Here is a 21,797-nt window from a genome sequence, read left to right as displayed (position 1 = left end):
TTCTTTCCGATATTGCACAACCCTTTGATGAGACGTCTTGTACACTCAGGTTTACTCATGCGGTTTTTTTGCACGGATTTTTGAATTTACGCGGTTTTCATTTACGCGGATTTTTGAATTTACGCGGTGTCCATAAACGAGGTTTCCATTAACGCGGATTCTAAATTCTTCGTATGAACCCGATTATATTTTTCCGGTTTTTATGCCAAAAGCTTTTTTAAACAACTCTTTCATCGAACAACCCCAGTCGTTTAAAGAATATTCTCTGGCTTTTATAGGAATTTCTCCTGTTTAAACAAAAACATCCCCATTAAAACCTGTACAATTAGGAGATTTATTTGACAGTAATTACATTATGAATTTTCTGTTTCATCTTGTTACTTATACATTACTGTTTGCTCTTTCTATGTACCTACCTATTGCTGTAACAAATTAATTTATTGGGTTCAATATCTACAGTTAGTCTTTGCTATGTGTATCAGTGAAACAAATTCTTAGTACTAAACCACATAACGGGACATGAGTTTATATTTCGACATACTTTGCAGCGATGCATACTGGCATTACAAACTTTTTATGATTAAGTTTCGAACTGTAGCGTATAAAACCAGTACTTTATGTTGAGGAACGAGAGGAATTGTACAGCACTTAAATTACTTGTTTTATTCTATCCTGCCGAGGTCATCATATTGATTGAAATAAATAATAAAATAAGCGATAATCGATGAGTTATACTGCCATACAATGAGTAACCAGTTCCTTTCTTTTAAGAATTATCTTCTGAAGTGAGTTAATTGATTGCGGTTGTGCTATCTTCGGTGTGCTTGATAGAGTATCACACGTATTTTATGGCGCATTTCACCGCTGCTTTGTACTGTGCCCGCTTGGCACATAGTTATTCAATCAACCGCAATGTCTCACATTTCTGCACGTCATCCAATTACTATGTTATAAAATCGTAGCAGATCAGGTCTTCAAAAGTTCCGGGTCTCTAACTAGATTCCGTTGGCCCCGGACGTACGGTTCCTGCCGGGATGAATTCGATCGACGCTGAGTTGATGCAGTAACGTTTGCGTGTCGGCGGAGGTCCATCCTCGAACACGTGGCCCATGTGGGCGCCACATTTGGAGCACCTAACCTCTGTCCGCATACGTCCTGGTTGTGTGATTAATAATAGGAGATTGCCGCCTTAATGTCAGTGTGTAAAACATATTTATCGTGTGGGGGTTGCATAAAAGTTTTATGGAGGGGTCCAGGATCAGCAGGATATGCATTAGTTGGGAAATAATTGAATTCAATTGGAATGTGATGTAAAAAATGAAACAAATGTATAAATAACATGGAAGTGTGTAAGCAACGAAATAAACAAACAGTATAATGATGAATAATAGGTCAATTATCAAAAGATCACCGATATCGAATAACCCACAATTGTGAACAAAGATTCACGATTTTTATTCACGGCGACATGAACGGTGTAGCAGCAAATCATAGTTCACAGCGATCAATCATTTGAGGGCAACATATTTGATAGACATTCAATTATTGCGTGTGAAGAGAAAGAGAAAAGAAAAAGAAATAATTAATTAGAACCAACACCGTGATTGAACCGCAATGATAAATCAAATTCTATCAGATGCATGTTGGCTAAACTGAAAATTATATTCAAATTTGCAAAAATTGGCACAGAAAACAGCAATTCTTCTCGCAAACTAACATCAAACCGAAAACGCAATAAATTCTAAGACATCAATTCATGGGGTGCGCTATGATGTGCGTGAACCAGTGATAAGGCGAGCTTAACTATGTCACAGCAATGGATAATTGAAAGCAGTTATAGAGCATGATAACGTAGAGCGATAAGTGAACGTCCTTCGAATATGGTGATAGGCTGAAATAAAAAATTAAATCTAACGTTTGTGATTAGTGTATTATAATCGAGTTTGAGTGAATGATAACTTTTGCAAAATGGTTGGAATAGGCTTATCACAGTGGCTAAATGATGTTTGCATTAATATCGAAAGATAAATTATGAGGGTACACAGAAATAAAGTAAAATTCGGCTTGAATACACATGAATAAGTGTGAGTTTCTGGGCCTAAGGAGACCACTCTATGTACTAACTTAAAATAAACATTTTTTTTGTTTGGTACATTTTTTAATAGATATAAGAATTTAAAAAGTCATACAAAAACTTTATAAAAAATGCATTTTCGAAGATAAGTGGAGCGCTCGGTGGAAAAACCTTGAAGCGTTTTTTTCGTAAAACTATGTTTTTGCTCACTGGGAGTACAGTATGAAACCTTTTCTCCTGAACCAAATGGTATTTTGAAGAGCAGTTTTAGTTTGCGTATGATGTAAAACGATCAGTAAAACGTACATGTTGATAGTGTTTTGGTTTAGAAGTTTATGAAGAAGGTACAGATTCAACCAGTGTTTATATTCAGCTACACTATGGACCCGATTTGGTCAGACTCCGATTTTTTTACCCCGATTTTGTCAGCCTATCGAGTTCAACTAAATTTGATATTGATAGAGCATTGAAAGGTCTCGATTCATTCAATTGGTGTGTTCATGTACTGTCACATGGATTCCAATGAGTTGTATGGGGTTTTATATGGTTATGTCAAAGATTACTACAGATTATTAGGAATTGTTGTCACCCTGTAGATTCCAAATTTCAGCTCCGAAAAGTTTGTCAAAGTAGGATTGGAAAGATACTATAAACACTACGGAAGTTCTGTGCAATTAAAATTTCAACAAGCCATCTTTGAGAATATTAAGGTAGTCTATCAAGTATGTGGAGAATCCTATCTTTTGCTGTGTTCGTAAGAAGCAGTAGAGTAATGAAGTTGGCATGAAAAGTTCATGTATGAACGACGTGAAAAATCGAATCAAACACCTCTCTTTTCATCATATAATTTGAGTAATTGAATTACACAAAGATGGCATACGCTGCTTTAGCCACCGACTATCAGACATAACACTCGAAAACAATTCTATGCCCGCTTTTACTATCATTTTATATTAATTTTAGTTGGGATTGTGGTAGCATATACGATGATGATGCCACTCACATATGCTCAAGTAAACGGGGGATAGACCACTAGTGACAAATTATTCCCGAGCCTGAGGGACAATCAACTTGCAAATTAGTGCCTGCACTGTGTATAAACAGTGCTATGTCTAAATTAGTTATGGAATTTGCGTTTCGACTTCGTCTCATCAGAATCCGACACTAACTTAGTGACAGGACTAAGCTACACACTTAAAAATATTTACATCTCGCAAGATGCACATAAAAGGAGCGTCACAATTCACTTCAATTTACATTCAAGAACATGTAAAAATGCGCTTTGTTCAGAAGTCTCCATCTCCATTCAACCGAGTTCTACATCAAAAGAGACACAATATTTTATTTCACATCTCAAAACATGTAAAATTCCATTATTAGACAGCAAAATACATCGCAATGTTATTTACGTCAAATGTAATTTTCATTTTTTCTAAGTGTGTAGCGCCGGACTGTTGCTAGGTCCAAAAAAAGAAGAAACAGTTTGTGTTCCTGAGCAAACCCCTAGTCAAGCGTGATGTTTCACAAGAAAAGGAGCTCTTTTTAAGCTGATAAGAACTAATGAAATCGAAACATTTTGTTTGGCTTAGTAAGCCAATGCAAGATACGCTAGGCCATTAGGTCATTAGGCCGACTGGGTCATTAGGCCGAACGCCATTCGGCGAACGGCATTCGGCCGAATGGGCCAATAGGCCGAATGGGTCATAAGGCGGAATGTGTCATTAGGCCGAATGGGTCATTAGGCCGAATGGCGAATGGGTCGTTAAACCGAACGAATCATTAGACCGTATGTACCATTGCGCTGAATGTTATTTGATTAAAAGCATCGTTACAGATACTAATTGAAATGACAGGCTCACGAGTTTCCCATGACTCAAAAGTTATTAACTCATGTTGTACTAGAGGTTACCACGAAATGTCAAACAGAAAATGCGTTGATAATCGAAAGTGCTTGGCTTTTCTTTGGAGAGTTCTGTATATTTCTTAACATCGGTTGTGTTGGGTTTATTTATAGGTATTTTATTTAGAATTTTATTTTTTTAAATTTGCTGATTGCGGATACCAATACGTATTCATTAGCATTGAATGTATCATCCGGAACATTAAGATGCACAAGCCGCATGTTATAAGATCAAAAATAGAGTGTGTGTGTCATAACATCCGAAAAATTAAAGTTTCAACCCAAATTGTTTCCGATTTTTACAACGTACCCATAGTGCGCCATAAGGTCTCTCTTGCACAACGACGCATATTCGTTATGTTTTAATGTCAGCAAGCGCCTCAAAACATCTCGTCATAAAATTTCTTTACGAGTACAAGTGGAACCTCCCTTTAAGTACTTAATTCCCTCACGCTTCATCAATCTTTTGATGATTTTCCGAGTCCATTTAACGAGTTAGTTTCTCACAATCTCGGTGGAGTTGCATGATTTAAAAATCTTTATACATTTTTGCTTGTAAAAAATAACAGATGCTTGTAGCAACGATCCTAGAAACGAACTTAGCAACGAACAATAAACAACTGCTACCAGCTTTACGAGCCTGTTGGAAAATTCGATCATCCAATTTGTTTTTCAAGGTCGCCAAAACTGAAGGGACCGTTCTTTCTTCTTTACTTCAAAAAATCTAGTATACGATGTACCATGGAATTGGAGTACTTCTTCGTTAGTTGGTAGTCTCGATTAATCTCTGATCGTTAGCTAGTTAGTCTCCGCAGCGCTGTCTTCCTATGTACCCTCCGTCTTTTTGATGTGCCAGTTGTCGAAACTTGTTGGAGCACCACATGTGGGAACACGGAAGACGATTGACGAACTTCGTTTGGAACAGAAAGCTGGTAGTGTGTGAGCAAATGTGTTACTTATTGGAGGAAGAGCCGCACAGAGGAATGAATACGCTCAGAAGAATGAACGACTCAGCAAGGTAGTTGAAATTTTTAATACCTATGCAATTAATGATTATATTATTGCTTTTGTAGCAATCATTCCCGAAATAAAATATACGATGTTAACTGCATTCAGATGGAGTCCAACGTGGTTCTATAAGTTTTAGCTAAACATTCTCTAGAGACTATAATGTCGAAGAGTTTTCCCTAGAAAATACAATTACCAAACAAAACCATTCTGATTATAATATCAATATCCGGAAATAATTTCTCAGAATGTACCGTTCACCAAAAAATCAACTCCAAAGTATATTGCCAATGATTGATATTTCAAAATAAAATCCCATTTATAAAAAACATAGGTAGTAAAAGAAAATTAAAATTAAAAAGTCAGTTTGGCTTAATATAACCGCTTGCCACAACAATCTTTCGGTTGTTACACTGCTCTAGCGCATGCGGCCTAGCCGCATAGCCAAGGACAAGGATCCGAAGCGGCGTAAAGCCGCTGAGGACCCGCCGGACGAGGTGGCCGCCGACCCGCCGTCGGAAGCGGCGGCCTCTCGCAAGCAAACCTGTGATCCACTCGTTTGCCCGGATTACTCAAACATAGGGGCTTAAATTAGTTTAAGTCCGACGGTGCGGAGCGATGTCGTACAGCACTTGACATAAAGCGATGTGGCGTAGCCACATTAGGCGTCGCTTTTATTTATTTGTTCCATTACAGCTACGAGAAAAGTGTTGTAAATATTCTAAACATTATTATTGTAAGTTTTAAAAAATCGTAAAAAATCAGCCTCCATTAAAAGTTTTCAGTTACAACCGTTATACATATTTATCATTCATTTTGGTGCATTCGGCATAATGACCCATCCGGCCTAATGACCCATTCGGCCTAATGACCCATTCGGCCTAATGACCCATTCGGCCTAATGACCCATTCGGCCTAATAACCCGTTCGGCCAAATGGCCTTCGGCCTAATGACCCTTTCGGCCTAATGACCCTTTCGGCCTAATGGCAGTCAGCCTAACGGCATTCGGCCAAACGACATTCGGCCTACCGGCTTTCGGCCTAATGACCCAGCACCAAGAGCACAACCCAAGTAACAATTGAAGTTTTATAGCACGCTACAAGTGCAGTGTAAGTTTTATAAGTGGCTATAAAACTATCATAAAGCCAAAATTGTTACTAGGGAAAACCTATAACTAAATTAGTTATGAAATTTGTGTTTCGATTTCGCCTTATCGTGTTATGTCTGCCTGTCTTAGCTCTAGCGTTTACTACCCAGGTAACCAACAAGCATACAACATTTGTCGTTTTAAATGCTAATTAAAAGTTGCTTTTGGGAAAATATACGGCTACATTACTGCTGTGCCATAAAAATGCTTCTTTACTGCTGTTGTGCATTGAGAATTCTGCTTACATCAAGATGCTTTTAAACAGTTTTTTGAATGCTGATTAATAATACAAATACTTTTCATCAGTTGCATTCAGCCTCTTTCCAAAAAGTACAGCCTGGTTTAACTTCACACTTGAGTTATGAGAGGAACTTAGGGTAAAACTGGTACACATGTTTCGTGTGGACATTCTAACTACCTTCAATTGATACTCTTGCCTATTTAACATAAAAAATGCTTTTTAAAGGGCGAACACGAAATTATTGCGACAAATTCAGCAGGGCATAACTTTTTTACCATTGGGTAAAAATCAACCAAATTTTGCACATTTTCTCATTGATGTGTATTGTTTACATGCTGTCAAACTCGAAGTCGTGTTTTTCGATTCAACGAAAATGGAGGTGAACCAACGCGAGTCGAGAGAACAAATTCTTTCCAAACACCTGGAATTTCCTGACCTGTCGCACCGGCAGTTGGGAAAATGTTGAACATTCACCATTCAACCGTCTCCAGAGTGTTGAAGCGGTTCCAGGAGCGATTGACGTTGGACCACGGCAAAGGAGCTGGAAGAAAACCGGGACCGGAGAACAAAAAGACGGAGGGAAAGGTGAAGCGGCTGATTAAAGCAAATCCCAACGTCTCAAGCCGTGATTTGGCTAAAAAGATCGGCATGTCGCAGAGCTACGTCCAGAATGCAAAGAAGAGAGCTGGACTACATACATACAAGGTACAGAACTTCCCAAACCGCGATGAGCGGCAACAATCGACGGCTAAAACTCGGGCACGGAAGCTACGAGAAGATGCTGACAAAATATGGCTGCTGTGTGATGGACGACGAAACGTATATAAAAGCCAATTTTAAGCAAATTCCGGGGTTGGAGTTTTTCACCGGCAAGAGCAAGTTCTATGTGGACGACAAATTTAAGAAGAAGAAAATGTCGAAGTTAAGTCTGCTCTTGCGGACTGAGGAGTGAGCCTTTCGTGACAAAGGGCACAGTAAATGGCGAGATCTACAAATCTGAGTGCCTCGAGAAGCGTCTTTTGCCGTTCTTGCAGCAACGACGAAGCTCCGCTATTTTGGCCAGATTTGGCATCATGCCACTATTCTAAAAGTGTCCTGGAGTGGTATGAGGCCAATTCTGTCCATTTTGTTCCAAAGGACATGAATCCGCCAAACTGTCCGGAGCTGCGCCCGGTAGAGCAGTACTGGGCAATGATGAAGCGGGAACTTTGGAAGAGCAAGAAGACAGTCAAAGACGAGAAGGACATGTTAAGAAAACGGAAAAAAAAACTGAGAAAGTGGTACCGGATGACACTGTAAAGACTTTGATGGAGGGCATCAAGCGAAAATGCGTTCAATTTTACGCTCAAGGCTCCACCGATTAACTTTTCTTTTGATTTTTGAAGTAAATATATGTATAAAACTACCCTAAAATTTTGGTTTGATTTTAAACATTATAAGAAAATTGGCATGACATTTTCGGTGTCGCAATAATTTCGTGTTCGCCCTTTATCAGCCGCTTTCAGTCTCACACTGAAATGTGGGGTAACTATAATTTCACTCTTGTATAAGGAAATAAATTGGGGTGAAATGGGTAATCACGTTTCGTGAGGTAATTCTAAGTATGTTCAATCGATTCCCTGAACTGTTTTACATAAGAAAAACTACTTTAGTCAGTCGCTTTCAGCATTTTTCTGAAATGATAAGTAAGGTATAACTTCACACATACATTATGTGAATAATTAAGGTAAAACGAGTATACACGTTTCGTTCGTCATTCTATCATCATTTAATTCCTCGATTTTTGCCTTTCTCATATAAAGGAAGGCTATGCAATCACTCCAAAAATTGATTTTCGAACCGAGGCCCGGAGGGCCGAGTGTCATATCCCATTCGATTCAGTTCGTCGAGATCGCAAAATGTTTGTGTGTGTATGTATGAGAATGGGGCAAATTGATCGTTTTTTGCTAGTTGAAAACTAATACCAAAAACCAATACCAGCACAGCACTTTTTTGATTCCATTTGGGGTCCCAAAATAACTGTGCAAAATTTGGGGTCGATTGGTTTTGACCCGGCGTAGCGCATTGCGTTTGAAATTTGTATGGAAATAAGTATAGGAAAGCCTAGTTTTTGCATTTTCAATTCTACAGACTACAATTCTTCCTGCAGTATGCCAACAAATAAATAGAAGTGTAGTCCAGGATATGCTGAACAACTTTGCTGAAGGATGTATGGTGTTAGAATGACTCTAAACCAAGTTATAGCTGTTCAAAGTTCGGTACATTGAATTAAATGCCAAAAATCATTTTTATTGCCAACACTGCGGGTGTACCAAGGGTATTTCATATAGCATTCCAAAATAACATAATATATTTTAAATTTACCACATTGGCATGTTTGGATGAATTATTCAAAAGCCTTAACTCAATTTCATGAGCGTAGGTAGTCGAGCAAAAGGGCGTAGTGAGGGCTGATGGGGGGGACTTTAATATGTAGAAATTCGAACTGAAATATAACTCGGCATACAGTGATTGATTTGAACTTAAACATATATCAACATCTTTGCTTCGTTCCTAAAAAGCAGTACCATAAAAAATCTGGCTTGAAAAATGTAAAATACTCACGTTTGAGCGAAGCGAAATGTCGAGCACAACGCACTCTTATTCATTCTACCTTTTAAGCTAATGCGTTGAATAGAGATAGCAGACACTGCTCTAACTAATGTGTTCAAATGGGTGGGATGAATAGAGGTGCTAAGATGAATTAGGGCACAGTAACCTTATATTCAAACACGGTAGTGAGCAGCTGCACGAAATACTTCACCGTACTCTTTTGAAGGTATGGGAAGAAGAAGAACTACCTGCTGACTGGCTAGATTTGTCCCTTATACAAAAATCGACACAGGCTGTGGTGCGCCAATTATCGAGGAATATCGCTCCTCAATTCGGCGTACAAAATTATGTCACGTATTCTGTTCAACAGATTGAGGCCGTTGGAGGAGCCTTTCGTCGGCGAATACCAAGGTGGTTTTCGTGAAGGCCGATCAACAACGGATCAAATGTTTACCATGCGACAGATCCTAGATAAATTCCGGGAATACAACTGGCAGACACACCATCCGTTTATTGATTTCAATGCGGCGTGCGATTCAGTGAAAAAAACGAGTTATGGTAGACAATGGTAGAACATGGTTTTCCGACGAAACTGATTAGGCTGATTCGTACAACGCTGGATGGATCGAAATCAAGTGTTCGGGTTACGGATGAGATTTCGACGTCCTTCGTAACCTTAAACGGATTGAAGCAGGGAGATGCACTGTCAAACTTGCTGTTCAACATTGCTCTTGAATGTGCCATCCTGGAATTTGCGGACGATATTGATATCATTGGAATCGACCGCCGAGCCTTGGAAGAGGCATTCGTGCCTTTTAAAAGGGAGACAGCAAGAATTGGTCTCACAACCAACACCAGCAAGACGAAGTACATGATATCTGGAAGAATACGTGGATCCAATAGTGATGTTGGTGGTGAAGTGGTGTTAGGTGATGATAAATTTGGAGTAGTGGAAGAAATTGTGTACCTTGGAACTCTAGTGACGTGCGATAATGATGTTACCCGCGAGGTGAAAAGGCGTCTCCCTAGTAACAATTGAAGTTTTCTGGTAGTTTTATAGCCTCTCATAAAACTTAGATTGCTCTTGTAGCATGCTATAAAATTTCAATTGTTACTTGGGCTTGCAGCTGCAAATAGGCTTTTTACGGACTTCGTAGCCAGCTGAGTTCCCGTAGTTTGCAGACAAAGACAAAATTCGCGTTGTACAAGACATTGATAGTTCCGTTTGCCTTGTACGGCCATGAAACGTGGACGTTAAAGGAAGTTGATCGCAGCGCATTCGATGTCTTCGAACGTAAGGTGCTGCGAACAATACTCGGCGGTAAAGAATAAAGTGGCATCTGGCGGCGTCGCATAAATCAAGAGTTATACCAAGTATATAAAGGAGTGGATATTGTCAAGCTAATAAAAAACGGCAGGCTGCGGTGGACTGGTAATGAGAACCTGGAAGAGGTTGACGACTCCGTCACAGGCCGCGTATACGATGACTGTGTGCAGTGGAAGAGGGCCTAAAAGCACTCAATGTCCAGGGTGACTGGAAAGATTGGCCCAGGACCGGGTCCAGTGGAGCGAATTGTTACCCATCAAGTGTCAAGTATAAGTAACCCTATATCTCCACATTTATATTATGTGAAGAAATGGGGTAGAACGGATACAAACGTTTCGTGTGGTCATTCTATCTTCAATGGATTCCCCGGATTTTTTACATAATAATTACTGCTTTTCATCAGCCACCTGCAGCCTCTTTCCGAGAAGCACAGCCGGATTTATCTTCACACCTGAGATATTGGAAGAGTTAGGCTAAAACGGGTTCACACGTCTGACTATCTTCAATCGATTCCCTAGAATTGTTTACATAAGAAATACTATTTTGGATTAGCCGCATTCAGCCTCTTTCTGAAATGTAAGACCAGGTCTAACTTTATACTTCAGTTCTGGGAGAAATTAGGGTAAAACGGGTACACACTTTTCGGGTGGTCAGTTTAACTAAATTCTAACGATAACCTGGACTTTTATACATAATAATTATCTTATTTTATCAGCCACATATAGCCTTTTAGTGAAATATAAAGCCAGAATACACTTCAAACTTTAGTTGTTCGAAGAATTGGGGTAAAATGGGTGTATGCGTTTCAAAAGATTAATCTAATCATCTTTAATCGATGATCTAGGCTTTTAAATAAAAAAGTACTAATTTTGGTCAGTCGTATTCAACTGTCTTCCGAGTTATATATTCAGTCTTAAACGAAAGGGGAAATTGGACCAAACACGCACACGGTACGCTATCCGTGTAGTCGTTCTAAATACTAGCAATCAATTTTCAGACCTTTTTACACAAAAAATTTTCCTGCTAAACGTCATCCAGCCTTTTCAAAGCCTTTTCGCCTTTTGGGTTCCTTTTTTCCCACTGTGCAACGGTTCACATATATGAGTGCTCCAATAAAAATGAAAATCCGCCCCCCCCACGGCTCATCTGTCAAATGAGCAAACAGAAAGAAGAAGGAGAAACAAACAGATATTACCACGATTATTTTTTAAATCGGTGAATATTAATCATTTCAATCTGAAAGATTTGTGTATGGTTTCAATAAATATTCAGTTGACCTTTTTTGAACATTTAAAAACGAATTTTTTAAATACAGGAACCATTTTTCTATAAGATGACGTAACTGCCAACACCTTATTTAAAAGTTTTGATACTGTTCAACGAGAAACATCGAAATATGAATTAAACGAGATCAATTATGTAAAAATCACTCCAGAGGATTTGTGAATTCATAAAAACTAATCTTGCCTTCGCTCATGTGTTTGTCTTTTCAACTGACAACCCACGATGCAACAACAGATGTGCCAGTTCCCTCCAAATCCTGGATACAGTTTTATGTCAGTGAAGATTTTGTTCCGTTTGTTTTTAGCTTTAGTTGTCTTCCTGTTGAAACGTTGGTACTGATAATTTTCTCGCGTGAAATCCGACACATCTGCGGTTTCGTTAGATACTACTTTGATTGTCTACTGCCATGCTACTTTGCGTTTTCGTTTTTACAAACCGTATTACCCAAGGAACAAGTGCATTGAAAGCTCTCAGACGGTTCGTTGGAAAGGTCATTCCAGTGTGATTGGCAATACAATCTTGTATAAGTGTAGTCTTAGATAAGATAAGTATAGTCTTAGATACATGTATGGATTTGATGGACTGTCAAAAACGAATATGCCAATTGATTTGCTGGAAACGATCCTGCGGGAAGTATACATTAGAATGTGATAAAATGTTCGAGTAATGACTTTTCATCTTACTGTCCATATTTGAACAAATCAGCCCTTCCCATGGTAACAGTAGTGACCTCTATTAATTTCTACGATGAATATGTTAAACAGCAAACAGGTCAAATATTAGATACTGGTGAAGATAACTTCAAATCATAAAGATGTGAAATTCAATATCTACTGTCGTAAATGTTAGACTAACATCACACTTTCACTACTCTAGATTACAAAGCATGCAGAAAGACCTAATCGAAAATAACTTTTGGCTGTAAAATTGTGTAACTTCAAACCAAACAAAGCACAAACACGCAACGGTCGGACCGTTTCTTACCGGCTAGGCTAGAGTCGGCGTGTAGTGTCACCTTGCCCTTGTCCAGAACATCATTGAAGGCCGGCCAACCGCAACCGGAGTCGTATTTCGTGTCGGAACTGAACAACTCCTGACTACACACCACGCAGATGTAGGTACCTTTATCGTAGCATTTGTTGTACTTTCCCGTGAATGGACGTTCCGTTCCTGCTTCCTGGGTCACGTGATATTGCATGGGAGTGAGTTTTGCTACCAGCTCAGCCTTATTCTCCAAGCTCATTGTGCCGTCACCGTTGTCCGGGTCGGACGGCTTCTTGCTATCTGAAAGTAGTGGAAGAAGGTGAAAGGTAAATTGATGAATGAATAAATGGAGTTATAATTAAGCAATTTCCCCTAACCTTCTCTTCATATTAGTCTCATATTGTTAAATGAAATGATTAATTTCTTGAACTCTTTTTATATATTAAAAAACTTTTCCTTGTTTTACTCTTTGATTAAATTTTAAAAGTTAGTTTTTAGATTTTTTTCCAGACACCTTGTCATAGGTTAATGGAATGCGGACAGGCGATGAATTGGATTTATTTTAACAATTCTTATTTTTTCAAATGATGCGTAAATTACTAGTTACTAATCTTGTGGAAATTCTCCCAAATTTTTATTCATATAAGAAAAAAAATGTTTCGTTCACATTGTCCAGTCTTATATTTTAGGTCAATTAATAAGCTAATACTGTTTTTATGTTTTCAATCATATAATATACTCCGACAACTGAAGCAGTGCACGTTTAGTAAACAATGAACAAAGAGCTTTAGAAGAAGGCGCGATAAAACGCGTGTTGGTGCCAAATTGAACACACGCCGCTCATCAGTTGCATGTGATCGATCGTTTAGCATCTAATTCATAACAACAGCCACGCCGGACCGGAAATGGGAGCGTTGCATTATCAGCCTTCCTTTATCCATGCCTGAGTTGAATGAAAGGTGCTCATCATATAACAGTTTAGAATATACCTCAACTCATTCCAGTACACTTTAGATTGATTTCAACCAGAATGTTGCGATCAGAATGCGTACATATGTACATGCGAAATTCAAGCTCAATGTTTGAATAATTTTGAAACACATTTTCCTGTACATAAAACCGACGATTCCTCTCACTATATACTTCAACATACGGTTCACTTTCTGTGAAAGCCCACATTCAAAAATTGTCTTGACTTAGCTTACTGTACTGTCGTAATTTCCCACTAAAACGTTCATTTTTGCAACAAAATCCTCTTTTTACACATTAAAGAACACCGATAAAGCGCGCGTGAAATGGGAATGAGCGCATTATGCCGAAATTAGAATTGTGTTAAATATAGTAGCGCCGACCTTCATTTGCTATATACACACAAGTTGCTGGACTCGACACTAAGAAGCACCAACGTTAAACAAAGTCACTTCCAGGTAGTGGCCATTCGTTTCCGACACTGGCAAAAGATGAGTTTTTTTTCTCTCTCTTCTATACCTTATAAAATCGCTACGTTCACAAATCAAACAAAAACGGCCATACGTCCGAACGAGAACCCTTAAAAGGCATCAAACTGACCTGGCTTAAACGCATTGAATCCCTTCTATAGAAAATGTCTTTCAACTTACACTATGTAATAAGGTTGAGCTAATTTCAGAACGGGTGCAATTAACGCGACTCGTTGACTGTACACTTGATCATGAAAAATAATTCGACTAAACAAAAATCAACCAGCCTCGAGAAAAAACGCCAATTAATTGAAAAAGTGTTCGCCACCAGCTACAGTTGCGTACTGGCACCGAATGTGATGTACAACTAAAATATACATGCGCAAAATACCGCACCATGCGCGAGAGCGCACACGTGACGACGCAAAACGAGCGAGCGAAGCTTGGCGATCATCAATGATGATGGTACATCGCGCAGAGTGAATCTAAATACCTACCTGTAGACATATCGTTGTTGCTTTTGAAAATTGAGAGGTTCCCTTCAAGGCCACATTCTGAAATTCTCAATGAAACGGACGTTCTTTCGTTAACACAAAGGATGCTCAGCTACAGTGTGCCTCGCAAAACAATACAAATATGGGGTAATTTTTCAATACAACCTAGGTAAGATTAGGTTATTCTTTAATTGCTTTTCTGTTTGCATAATCAGTAAAGGATGTCCCACATCAAATTGCATCACGGAAAAACGCTGTACAAAATTACCTACACGGTAAAAAAAACTTTACCCATTTTATGTATTCAAATTACCCATTTTCGGAAGTTATTCGAACTGTCAAAAAATGGGTATTTTGTTGTTCCTAACAATGAGTACTTTTTATCCATTTCACAACTACTCGATAAGGTAATGTCAATGGGTATGTTGATCTTAACAATGGGTGAAAAATCCTTAAGGACATGCTGAATAGAGCCACAAGGTGGCAGCTAAGATGGCTGCCGTCGTTTCTGCTTCTTCTTTTTATTTGATCGTCAAAATTAAAACATTGCATTGGCGCGCAAGACAAAATCTTTTGTAACTTGAGTGTCTTATCTCAGATTGCTTAGAAATTATATCACTGTATGCAGGCATGTTAGCACAAGCTGATGAATAGGTTCTCTTCACGGAATTTTGATTCGTTTGGGAAATTTGTACCTTTTTATTTTTCAAAACAAATGAAACACGTGGTGCAAAAACCAGTCAGCTGATTGCTGAACGATACGCTTGTGCGCGTGCCATATCATATCGGTATAGTACTTTCTAGCCGCACACAGATGCTGAACGTAACCCGAACATAGCCGTGTGATTTTGGCATCACTTCACCTTAAGAATTATTTCAAGCGAGTTAACCTGCAAACTAAGGATCGTAGCGGAACCTTAAAATTATCGGCCTGCATCGGAGTCCGTGGCGGAAACGGAACATTTCGGCAACGCTCCCAACACAACGGCTACGGCTGTTTAGACTACTGAGGATGTTGCAAATATGCACCAGTTCGACATTTTTAGAGCAGCCGAAAGATCCAGCCATCAAAAATACCACGTCAAGGCATCTCTGCATAGCTAGCCGGAACATGTTCGGGTTCGCTATGATCGCTGCCTTGAGAGCGCTGTTTGGAACTCCGTCCGGCCCTGGAGCTTTGTTCATTGCTAGAGAATTAACCACTGCGAGTAGTTCTTCATTCGTCACCGGAGCCACCATTTCGGCCGTGCCCGCACTGTCTCGTAGTGCAGGTGGCCAGGGGCTTGTGGCTCGAGACGGGAAGAGTACTTCGATAATCGTCGCCAACCGGTCCGGAGACCGTTCTGGGGGTGAAGAGCCCCCTTTGGTCTTAGCCATCACGATTCTGTAGGCGTCACACCACGAATTCGCGTTGGCACTCTCACACAGGTTGTCGAAACACGCTCTCTTGCTGCTTTTAATGGCCTTGTTAAGGGCCAATTTCGCAGCTCGAAACACTTCACGGTGGTTCTCTCTTGCATCCTCGGTGCGGGCACTTTGCATCCTACGTCTAGCTCTGAGGCAGGCTGACCGTAGAGCTGCAATCTCGGCACTCCACCAGTACACCGGGCATCTGCCGTTTCTTGGCAGGGTTTTTCTCGGCATAGTGGCGTCGCACGCGCGTGATAGAACGGCTACCAGCGCATCCCCGCTTAGACTGTCGGTGTTGGCCTCCAGTCCCAGGGCCGCGGTGAAAGCTTCACTGTCGAAGTGATTGGACTTCCACACGCGTACCTGACAGGGATCTCCCGCCCTCGGATACTGCACACCATAGTTGATCCTAAAGCGGATTGCTAAATGATCGCTATGGGTGTAGCCTTCATCTACCCTCCATTCCATGCCTGGAATCAGACTCGGGCTGGCAAATGTTACGTCAATCCATGCCTCCACCCCGTTTCTACGGAATGTGCTAGCGGAGCCATTGTTAGCTAGCACAATATCGAGTTGCGCAAGCGCCTCCATTAGCGCTTGGCCCCTGTTATTTGTACAGCGGCTGCCCCACTCTACTGCCCCAGCGTTAAAGTCTCCCGCTATAACTACCGGTTTCCGGCCCACTAGGTCTGACGCGAGCCTGACGATCATCTGGTTGAACTGTTCTATGGGTCACCTTGGTGGAGCGTAGCAGCTACAATAAACACACCATTGATCTTGGCAATCGCAACACCCTCGGCGAAGGAATGTATTACCTCTTGAACCGGGAACCGTCCCGTTGTACAGATTGCCACCATCCCATGCCCGTCCGACACCCAGTTGCCGTTACCGGCAGGGATGTTGTACGGGTCTGATAGGAGGGCGACATCTGTCCTCGACTCCGAAACCGACTGCCACAGCAGCTGTTGGGCTGCTGCACAATGGTTATGATTTAGCTGTGTAACGTTCACGGCTTCTTCTTATTTGCCTCACCGAAGGGACACGAAGGTCCACCCATAGCATGATTACCGGCTTGCTTCCTAGCGGTGCAGATAAGGCATTTATGCGCCTTAGTGCAGCCCCGCTCCTTATGCCCCTCCTCGCCGCAGCGACGACATAGTTTGCTCCTGTCTGTACCCTTACATTCGTACGATTTATGGCCGGACTCAAGGCACCGATAGCACCTATCCACTGAAGGCGGCTGGGGTATGCTGATTGGGCATACTGACCAGCCGATCTTCAGTTTACCTATCGCGGTAACCTTTTTGGCATCTGCCTTCAGTAGCCTGAGGTCGGCTACTTAGGTGCCGGAGGGTCCCGCTCTCAAGCGCACAGAGGCTACGACGACATCGTCTGCGGTCGTGAACTCGTCCAGATGCTTACACTGGAGAGTCATTTCCGCCCCCTAACGACCTCACCTGGGCGCCTTCACCCAGGACCTCTTGGGCCAAGGCCTTGTAGACAGCACTGGATTGTGCGCCTCGCTTTAGCACCAAAAGCATTTCGCCTGTATTGGTGCGTCTCACGCTGCGCACGTCTTGCCCGAGGGCCGAGAGGCTTTCGGCCGCCCTCACCGACTTTAGGACGTCGGCATATTTGTCCTTGTCGGGTTTTAACGACAAGGCCTCGCCTCTGTCCTTGGCCTTCTTCGCGGGCCGCGGTGCATCCGGTATCGGTGTCGGCTTCTTCTTGGTGACCAGCGTCCAGGGGTTTACGCCCCCCTGTCCCGGTTGCGCCGAGTTGCTGGTACCTTCTCTCTGCCCGGCGGGGTCATTTGGTGTTGATTTTGGCACCCTCGCCTGGTGACTTCCTAGGGCGCTTCGCATTCAACGCCGTCTTGCGCTTGCCCTTACCCTTGCCCTTCAGCCGCCGCTTCGAACGATATGCCTGCTCCATAGAAGGGGAAGGGGAAGGCCCCTGTCTGGGTACCTATGTCGGCCTTCTCTCTTCCCTCCCTCTTGGAGGCCACTGTCTGGGTTCCTCTGTCGGACTTCTCCCGACATTCCACATTCTTAGCGTAAGCCTGCTGTTCCTGTCTTGCGACACGAACAGCCTTCCGGAGCACCAGCAGGCTCTGTTTCAGCTCCTTGCTGATATTTTGCTTCGCGTTAGTGAACTCGATTATTGCATCGAGCTGCTCCACCACTTTACGCATCGCGGTTAGCGGCCCGTCCAGCACATTGGTAGGGCTATTTTCTACCACTACTCTCCCCACTGGGGGGAGACCTCATCAAACCACCTCTAGCAAAGGGGTTCGGCACCTCCATTTATTGGTTTTTGTTATTTTTCACGTCGCTCATTGGTCCCACGAGTCGCGCGAGGAAGACGTGCAAGGTCTGTACTCATTTATGGGTACAAACTCTTTACCCATTTAATGGGTTATTCCACTTTTATTGAAAATGCGTAGTTTTCTACGCATTAATGGGTACTTTATTTTATCAGTGTAGTGGACCGACCCTGTTCAAAATTTTAGACAACTTATTAGTAAGCTTTTGGCATATTTATTTCATTCAACTTCAATAGGGGAAAGTTATCGGTTGTCTGCACACTAACGTATCTATTGACAGTAAGCAAACATGGTCATTAGAGTGGCTCGCGGTTGTATGAGAAAACTTCAAAATGATTTAAACTAGCGGGCACAGCACTTTTTGAGTTTTGGGATTTTATATGGGGGAATCAATTATTTTGCATTTACGTTAATAAAAATCGCTATTTCACTCATTATGAAAAACCAAGTTTATAAAACTATAGCTCAAACCTTGATTAACAACTTTGTCGAAGACCGTAACTAGCTACGAGGTTTCAAAAAATAGTTATAACGATTTTAAAACTTATGATAAAATACAAATGCAGAAATTGATTACTTTTTCCAACACTGCACCATCTTATCTTATGACAAACGCCATTTTGGGGTAAACTGAGTTAGATATACCACATTACTTGTCCAAAAAATCTTTACAATGTGGCGTTTTTAGAATTTTGACGTTCTTCTTGGTTACTGAGATATGGCGAGAAACGTGCTGAAATTTTTTTTAATTTTTTGCTTCAAATGACTCTGTCTGGAGGTTGGCTCAAGTTATCTTGATGTATAAGATGTTTTTACGTGTAAAACCATCTGATGGCATGATCATTTTCAAAATAATAATACACGAATTATGAGAAAAAAGAGTAGATACAGTGTTCTGCATCTACTAGTGATGCATAAAACATTAGGTAGAGAAAAAAAAAAGATTCCCTTTCAATTCTATCGATTGATGAAGATTCATTTTGTTACACGCCATCTTCTGAAGAGAGCTTCGTCGACACTAAGTAAACTATCGCTTTATCCAACTGAGCTATTGCTGTAATATTGTAAGGCGAGGATTTTTGATCATGTTAAGCTACAGATTTCTGGAGCAGTTTAAACAGGTATATGAATAACAAAGACCACCAGAGCAAAATAAACCTCTGGCACAAAAGTGAAATGTAGTATACAAATCCTCAATATAAGATACACGGAAGGTATTGAAAATGGTAACTAAAATGAATATGGTAGTATAATAGTTGAGTTATAATGGTATGAGGTTGGAGTCAATTTTGGGCAATTTTTGCGTTACGTAATTTATAAGTGCTCCCTAATATGTTACATGTGTTTAATTTAGGTCAAGGATGCTATATATTTTAATAACAGGAGAAAAATATCAAAACCACAAATCTAGTGCTAATAATTCCAGTTCAAAAAATGTGGTTTCGAGAGAAACGCGGTTAAAGTTTTCAATACGCTCAGGGTATACATAAGAGGCGTTGCAGCAGAATTGAAAATTTAAACATTTAGCAAAGATTGTCGCCTTTAGGAATTGATATACCGTTTGGTATATCAATTTCAAGATCCTAAAGCATATTTTGAACCAATAAAAAAAACCATTTTTTTAAATTCTACGGTGGTGTTAGGGCAGCTTTAAAGGAGGAAACGGTTGGTTTCATGAAATATGTGAACTGTGCAACGCCACAACCTGAAATTTGTGACTTCATAGCTCGCTATGCAGTTTCCGATCGCGCACTAAAGAAAATCAAGTAACTTGCAATTGGTTAACCATCCGACACCATGTTTAGAAATTATAACAGAATCGTCCTGGTGATTGCTTGTTAACAGTCAGTGTGCGTCTTCCGCCAGAGTAAGGCTTCCAATTGAGTCGCTAATTTTTACATCACTTGATGGCTATAGCAAGAATCATTACAAGAAAAGAGATGCTATCCCCAAACCGGTATTAAAATGTATTCTATTGGCATCTCCGTTTTTGACTCTGTACTACTACAATTATGCGTAGAGCGGCAGTACACCGGTGCAGTCGGTGCAACGCTTATTCTTTATTTGATGCACTCTTTTTACCTATCTGCACTGGTGCAGCTACAAGGTGAAAAACAAATCGACAGCAGCACTCACCAGATAACGCCTCTACTGAATGTTATGATTATGCAATGTGGTAGAAGCATATTTCCAGTGAGTATAATGAAATTTTTTTTTATTGCCCACCTGCTTTCATGTATGAAGTTGTATGTAATCCAGACCGGCTTGCGATAATTCCCATTGTAAGAACTGTAGTTGCTGGCGAGAGCGAACGAAGTAATGGTTGAAATTTTCGATTCAGATATATACAATTTCTTCTCGACATTAAAACCGAATACCGCAATAATTTGACATTCGATCGCAGATACTTTAATGGAAACATTAGTGACTTGAATTAATATTTATAGTTCTGAGTTGTTTGCACAAATAAAATTATAACGTTGAAAAGACTCAATACGTTCAATATGTATCTATAGTACATCTGTAGCAAAACTAATACGTCTATTTTATTATTGTTACTTAAAATGTCAGATCGCTTTTGTGTTCAAATGCAGATATAATCTAAAGATGAAATTCACTTACCAAAATGCTACTGATATCTGTATTCTGGAAATGAAACCAATAACGTGTTAATTTATATTATGTACCGAGTGCGGTGAATTTAATTACACGAAAGCTTTCGCTCAAAGTGGTGACGTCGAACAAAAATCTTGAGAAAATCAGTGAATAAATTTTAACTATCCAACAGACTGAACTGGCTAGTGACAAATTAACGAAACGATTGTGTGGTAGGAAACAAAACAAACTTGACAATGACAAGCGCCTCACCGACAGAGAGTCAATGCTGCAAATTTAATAGGTTTGGCATAAGAACTAATGGCGTTTTCGTTTTTTCTTGGTGCTACACCGGTGTAGTGCAAACAAAGAGATAGACTGATTACACCCAAGTTTGAATGAGTGTAGCACCGACTACACCGGTGTAGTGCACTGTCAAAAACGAAATTACCATAAGAAGAATCATTCTCTCTCAAACCGTTGAAGCGACAACATCGGAAAATAAAGCGGGCTTGTGGATTTAGGCGCGAACGCGTGGAAAATTTTCCATAGATTATTTTGGTGATAAGAAGAGGTGTAAATATACTGTGTGGAAGTAAGTTTATTCACTCCATTTGATTGATTATTCCTAGATTTAGAGCTATTGAAAATAAGATTATAGTGCGAGACGCTGTGTAAAAAGCATGTGTATGATTGTCGACGACGACGAAGATGGCGATAACTCTTTCTTCGGAGGAGCATACGCCACGAAAGAGAAAAGGAAATTGATCCAGAATCTGACAGAACAAGAACGCGACAGTGAGACGGACGAAAAGAAGACAAAACGAAACAAAACCAATCCAAACACGATGAAAAATAAATCGGAATACGACAAAAACCGGGATTTACCAAAAAATCAACAACTCAACAAAATTCAGACAATACAAATAAGAATACTGAAAAACCAAACAAACAAAAACCTGACGGAACGGACGG

The 21,797-nt window shown here is 40.5% G+C and overlaps 1 protein-coding gene across 7 annotated transcripts; it reads right to left on the bottom strand.

The window, feature by feature from the left end:
• Positions 1-310: 310 nt before the first annotated feature.
• On the bottom strand, positions 311-21,057 carry LOC131684359 (methionine-R-sulfoxide reductase B1-like). 7 transcript variants are annotated; one of them, XM_058967176.1, is made up of 4 exons: positions 20,937-21,057; positions 20,850-20,873; positions 12,559-12,858; positions 311-1,188 (listed from the first exon to the last, which is right to left on the bottom strand). In XM_058967176.1, the coding sequence occupies exons 3-4, from the start codon at positions 12,815-12,817 to the stop codon at positions 992-994; spliced, it is 456 nt and encodes a 151-aa protein (XP_058823159.1). In that variant the 5' UTR covers positions 12,818-12,858; positions 20,850-20,873; positions 20,937-21,057; the 3' UTR covers positions 311-991. The 7 variants fall into 7 exon arrangements, with proteins under 7 accessions (XP_058823159.1, XP_058823155.1, XP_058823156.1 ...); XM_058967172.1 differs by adding an exon at positions 20,454-20,525 and having other exon boundaries at positions 20,850-21,052; XM_058967173.1 differs by having other exon boundaries at positions 20,850-21,051.
• Positions 21,058-21,797: the final 740 nt, after the last annotated feature.

The sequence above is a fragment of the Topomyia yanbarensis genome, chromosome 2 (assembly GCF_030247195.1).
Source record: "Topomyia yanbarensis strain Yona2022 chromosome 2, ASM3024719v1, whole genome shotgun sequence".
NCBI classification, from domain to species: Eukaryota; Metazoa; Arthropoda; class Insecta; order Diptera; family Culicidae; genus Topomyia; species Topomyia yanbarensis.
Note: the sequence above shows the minus strand (reverse complement) of the source record. Positions and strands in the feature narration are given on the sequence as shown.